Source organism: Dama dama, chromosome 20 (genome assembly GCF_033118175.1).
Source record: "Dama dama isolate Ldn47 chromosome 20, ASM3311817v1, whole genome shotgun sequence".
NCBI lineage: Eukaryota > Metazoa > Chordata > Mammalia > Artiodactyla > Cervidae > Dama > Dama dama.
In genome coordinates, this window is record NC_083700.1 from 11,604,018 (window position 1) to 11,610,304 (window position 6,287).

Here is a 6,287-nt window from a genome sequence, read left to right on the forward strand (position 1 = left end):
AGTTTCTATTCACTATGCATCCATAGGACTGTGGGATGCAGTCTATAGAGTTGCAAAGAGTGGGACACAACTGACTGGGCACATCATCTTGATTCTTCCCTCAACCTTGACATGAAGAAACTCTGACATGTGGTACATTTATGATCAGGCACATGTTTCACTGGACCAGAGATTTCTTTGCAATGAAACTCAATTGGCTAAGAAAAAATTGTCCTTGGCTCTGTGGATGACGTTTGTTTTTGGCATTTCTCTATTTGTGAACCAGGGGCATCTGAAAAGTGTTGGCAATGATGTTCATCTCCAGAAGCTATCCTCCATGAAACACCAAGACTTGAGCTGAAGTGGGTGCTAGAGATGCACTATGATATGTTCTCAGATGGCCATGCTTCTATTAAGATTTTTTTAAGAAATTTTCTCAAGATAAATAGCCAAGTGGAACTCTTGGGGAGCTTTGTCACAGGGAGCTTTTTCCTGTCACAAAGAATTGGTGATCCCATAGTCACAAGAGCTTGTAATAAATAACCAACATTGATCTCTCTGTTCCACAATTATTTTGCTTCCCTTCTTTCCAGAGCCCTGACACTTGCTGAGAAAGGTAATATTGGAAAATCATTTACGTGGTGGCACAGATGCTCCCACTGCCTTGGATATAAATCCAGGCAGGATGGAGCAGAGCAGGTCTTGAGGCAAAGAACCTAGGACTTCTGATTGCTGAGCTTTCAGCCAAAGACATCTTCTCCAGAAGGGTGAATCCAGATTCTCGAAGCACTGGTGGCAGAGACTGACCATGGAGAGGCTGTTGTGGTGTTTCCTGGTCTTGATCAGCTTCTCTAGTCTTTCGGGCCAGACAGGTAGGGGCTACTCCAGGCAGTGCCAATGATTTTATCTGAGTGATGGGGGTGAGGCCTAAGATTACACAAGGTGAGGTCAGAGGAACATCCAGCATGGGTGAGTGTGTGTATGTCTGTGTGTGTGTATGACACTGAGGAAAAATCAGTCTATTTCTCAATCCCAAACTCTATTTATGCAGGAATAGATCTTTGTGATCTGAGAAACTTCTCATCTCTCCTCTGCTTTCTGTCTCACAGACTTGCATAAGAAGGCCTTCGTGTTTCCCAAAGAGTCGGATTATTCCTACGTATCCCTGAAAACACAGTTAAAGACACCACTCACCGCCTTCACCGTGTGTCTCTGTTTCTACACAGAGCTGGCCCCAATCCGCGACTACAGCATTTTCTCTTATGCCACCAAGGAGCAATATAACGAGATCCTCATATTTTGGTCTAAGGGTAAAGGCTATAGTTTTAGTGTGCGTGGGAGGGAGGTATTATTCCACAGTCCTGGAAACGCTGATGCTCCAACACACATCTGTGCCACCTGGGAGTCTGCCTCCGGAATTGCAGAGCTCTGGGTGAATGGGAAACCCCGGGTGAGGAAGAGTCTGCAGAAGGGAGCCTCTCTGGGGACAGATGCCAGCATCATCCTGGGGCAGGAGCAGGATGCGTTCGCTGGGGCCTTTGATAGAAACCAGTGTTTGGTGGGAGACATCGGAGATGTGAACATGTGGGACTTTGTGCTGTCTCCAGAAGAGATTAACGCTGTCTATAATGGTGGGACCTTCAGTCCTAATGTCCTTTACTGGGAGGAACTGAACTATGAAGCAAATGGTGAGGTGTTCGTTAAACCTCAGCTGTGGTAGTGAGGTTGGGCTGTGGTCCTGGAAGTGCTTCCTGGCAATTCCACCTTATGGCTCTGGACCTCCGCCACCCCCATACGCACCTCTGCAGGCATGCTCTGTGACCACAGGCTTTTGCTTCCCTGCCCTACCTTCCTCAACACCAGCAATGGAATTTTTAAGTATCTAGCTTGGGAGATTGGAAAGCTTATTGTCAGGAAGCATTTAACAGGAGGCTTCCTGTGTGCTGTTTTGGATCTGTCAGGAATCCTCTGGTCCTTATTAATTCCTGAATATTCAGGAATTAAGAGGAGAGGCATGCCTTTCCCAGTGCTGAGGAATCCAGGCATTTCTCATTACGGTGATAAGTACCCTCTTCCTTTTTATGAACCATACGGTAAAAAATGATTGTTTGCAACTTTCTGTCTTTGATAGGAATCGTCTTATGTTTTGTAAGTCTGGCATTTTAATCTTTATCTTTGCTGAGAATAACTACTACCTTGTAAGACAGTATATATGCCCACACCATGTTTATTAAAACACCTTTGCTCCATCAGAGCTTTGGTCCCCGTGTCTTTCTTTCTTTCTTTCTCTCTCTCTTACTTTCTTATCGTCGACTCCAGACCACCAAGTTCCGGTCCAATAAAGGACCAACAAGTGGAGCCCAGAAACAGGGACTTGGTACACGTGGCAGATTTGGATGGAGTGACCCCCAGGGCCTATTGAGCCTGGTAAGTACTAAGACATGGGTCAGTCGGCTGGAAAGCCCCCTCACTTTTCTACTTTACTTCATCACTTATTTATTTTTTTATAATTTTTTTTTTTAGATTAGAAACTGCTATTTCCCGTACTGTAATCAGAGAAAAAGATAAAAGGCAACTAGAGAAATTACTTGTTTATGAAAATGCAAATCAAGTATGTCAAAAGGCTATAACTCCAATTTGTGAGACAGGGACTATTATTGATCATTTGAAGGCTTGTCACAATCTAAGACCGGAAACTCAAAAGATGCAAATGCTAGCTGAATCAATGTTTGCTGCCTTAAGAAAGGGAAATGAAGGATGCTTTGTGGAGATAAGACCCATTTAAAAAAAGACTGCCCTAAGAAAGTAAAAGCAAACAAACAAACAAAAAAACCCTCCAAAAATCTGCCCTCTCTGCCCTAGAGAAATGCATTGGGCCAAAGAGTGTAAATCTAAATTTGATATTGAAGGGAAACCTATTCTGGGAAACTCCAAGCAGGAGACCCCCCAGGTCCCCTTCAACAGAAACCAGGGGCAAATTCCATCTTTTCCCTCAAACCCTCAACATCCGGCAGTGCTGCTATTGATATACCAGCCCTAAATGACTTTCTCCTTTACCCTCAAGCAATCCCCTCTAGAATACCTACTGGACTTTTTGGGCCCCTGCCCCCACAAACCTTTGGTCTTTTACTTGGCCGATCTAGTTTGACTTAACAGGCGGGAAGACCAGGGGTCTCCAAAAGGAGAAAATAGGCTGCAAGTGTCAGACATTTTTAATCTCTCTTAAGTGGTAGGAGGAAACAAACTAGCGATATTTTTTTCCTTCTCTATACAAATTTAAAAAGAGGTTTCTCTTAAAATACTGTGTTGCATTATGACACCTGGTTTCACTTAAAGTTAACTATTCTAGAGCCCTGAGTTAACCAATGCATTTTTCTTAATGGAAATATTTGTCTTAAGCTGTGTCAATGTGCTATACATTTACCCCAGACTCCGTCTTCAAGTTGGTTCTGCCTAATGGCTCAGAACCTACTTGACAAACCAGTATGTTATACTCAGATATTGTTCCCCTAATCTATATAAGCAAAACTATTTGTATGGTAATCTGCATTTCTACAAGATTCATGTCAATCATTTTATGGCCCAGGACAACTCAGCTGGTGCCAAGGTTATCTCAAAATGTATGTTGTGAGTGAGGGGCCTGGTGCTATTCTCTGAGATTTGAGACATTTCCTTTCTCTAATTAGCAGACTGCTAGTAGTTATATGACACCTGGCTAAAGACTAGCCGGGGGTGGGGGGGGTGGGAGGGGGGTGGGGGCACTCTTTCTGCCCCCTTCTGATGCCTATGTCAAAAGCTTTCTCTATCTCCTTTATACTTTAATAAAACTTCATTACAAATAAATCTCAATTTGAGAACACATTACAAACTTCTACCAATTTTCAAATAGCTTTTCTGGAATATTTTTTTTAAAGAATTTCCTTTCATTATCCTTTTGGTAAGCTATGAAATTTCTTCAAAAACACTGAATTTATTATTTCTCACATTTCTTTTATATAGATGGGACTAAAAACGCCAAAGCTTCATTCTGGTCTCTTTAAAAAATATAAAGTCTTTTACACTAAATTCCATTCTGCTCAACAAAATGAATTATATGCTCTTATTCAAGTTACTTGCCCACATCCTTACCCCATTAATATAGTCTCTGATTCTGTATATTCATTTTTTGTATTAAAAAATATAGAAACCTCCACCATAAACTCCTAGCTTCTATTAAAACAGACAATGGCCCTGCCTATATTTCTAGACACTTTAAGCAATGTTTACAATCTTTTCCTATTAAACATATTACAGATATTCCTTATAATCCATAGACACAAGACATAGTCAAACAAACACATCACACACTAAAGTTACAAAAAAAAAAAAAAAAAATCAAAGAAGGGGGAATACACAGGTACACTACTGTCTTCCTTATCTAAAGCAGACTTTATTAGATTCCAACATAAGATATTTTCTAAACCTATAATTATTGTTAATACAGCTTTATTTGCTTTAAAGTTTTTAAACGTACCACAGGGAAATATTTTAACAAGAGCAGAAAGGCATTTTGAGGAATTGAAGGATACTTCTCTTCCTCTGCCCATTTGGTACCAAGACGGGTTCAATAAACAGTAAAAATCTGGGAAGTTAATCTTATGGGGAAAGGGATATGCTTGTATTTCCCCAGATGGATCCAACAAACTTTTTCCTCGGAAAATTCGACCCAAGGGGGCCCCTAACATTCAAAATGGGTATGAAACAACAAGAACCCTAGGAGGAAGAAACTTCAATATGGGCCATGGCTGCTCTAAAGATCTCCAGAAAGCACCACCCTCGGCGAAATCAACCCTATGATCTCCTCACTTGGGGACAAATAAAAACCCTCACTAATCAAGTTAAAAATCTGATTTCCCAACAGGAAATGCCTCAGAGTCCTGAAAACCTTCCTATCGCTATGCTGACCTGCACGACCCCCCCCCCCCCCCCCCCCCCCCCCCCCCCGCTCAAGCCAGATTAACAAATCAGACTTGGGACTTAGCTGGGTTTACTTACCCAACCCCCCTTTATTACAGGTCATAAAATGGACGGAGAAAAGACCAATAGTATCAACCAATGACTCCACCCGTAAGCCCCCTCCCTGGAACCCTCACACCCTGGGGGAGAGGGAAAATGAATTAACATTCCTTTAGGCCTTCCACTGTGCCTGGGCCCAGGAAAAATTAAGCATAAACGTTGGCCAACAAACTTGGGCTTTCGTCCTGCCTCCAAAAGAAGACTTTCGGACATTGCTGCCCTTTCTCTGTCTGTTACCCATGTTTACTACTGAAACTTTAGGGAAAGAGTTAGGGAAAGAACAAAAAAACATTATATATTATGCTGCTTAAGTGGCTTAAAAGGTTACTAACATTATGTTAAAACATTACCATGACAAAGGACTTCTTGGCTGGCTTGACAGTGGAATGACACCCTCCTCCTCCTCCTCCTCGAATCATCCTCCATAAACAAATTGGGCCTGAACTACAAGACATATAAAACATAAAAACTTGCTGCCAACACCAGAGAACTTGGGACTCGGACTGGACATTTCACAGGGACCAGTTATTGTCATAGTAACTGTTTCTTTTGCTATAATTGGTCATATTTTATATAGGCCTGTGTCCCACTTCCTTTTGTTATGGCCATAGGAAATTTATAATTTAATAAGACTTTACATTCTGTAACTTGTATTAACTGCCAATTTTGTGTTATGTGAAGTTACTCAGTTGTGTCTGACTCTTTGTGACCCCATGGACTGTAGCCCACCAGGCTCCTCTGTCTATGGGATTTTCCAGGCAAGAATACTGGAGTGGGTTGCCATTTCCTTCTCCAGGAAATCTTCCCCACCCAGGGATCGAACCTGGGTCTCCTGCATTGTAGACAGATGCTTTACCGTCTGAGCCACCAGGGAAGATATCCCTATTCAATTCAATCATAGTACCTACAGCTGGGAACAAATCAAATTTCATTTACATGATAATGCCTCTCTGAATGTACAATTACTGCAAAAGAAAATCTTTAAAACTTTTTCTAAACGTCTGCCCTCTTCCACTAATTTGGAAACTTTAGCTGAACAAATTGTCTGGGCTAGACCCACGAAGATGGTTTCAAAGTATTACCCACAGCGTCGGGTCTGGAACTGTAACTTTGGTGATTGTCTTGATAATTGTATTTGTCGTTTATTGTTGCCTTTCTATAAGGTTGGTTAATACTAACGAAACTCATTTGGTCAGGACCTTTTTTTTTTTACAAGTATAATAACATAGGGGTAACTGTCAGGAAGCATTTAA

General features: G+C 41.7%; 1 protein-coding gene and 1 non-coding gene across 2 annotated transcripts; one reads left to right on the forward strand and one right to left on the reverse strand.

Annotated features, from left to right (window-relative positions):
• Nucleotides 1-944: 944 nt before the first annotated feature.
• CRP (C-reactive protein) lies at nt 945-2,221 on the forward strand. Its single transcript, XM_061168385.1, has 2 exons — nt 945-948; nt 1,089-2,221. The coding sequence occupies exons 1-2, from the start codon at nt 945-947 to the stop codon at nt 1,697-1,699; spliced, it is 615 nt and encodes a 204-aa protein (XP_061024368.1). The 3' UTR covers nt 1,700-2,221.
• A 3,615-nt stretch (nt 2,222-5,836) lies between these two features.
• Nucleotides 5,837-5,908, reverse strand: TRNAC-ACA (transfer RNA cysteine (anticodon ACA)). Its single transcript has one exon. It is a non-coding gene; the product is annotated as a tRNA-Cys (tRNA).
• Between the last annotated feature and the right edge of the window lie 379 nt (nt 5,909-6,287).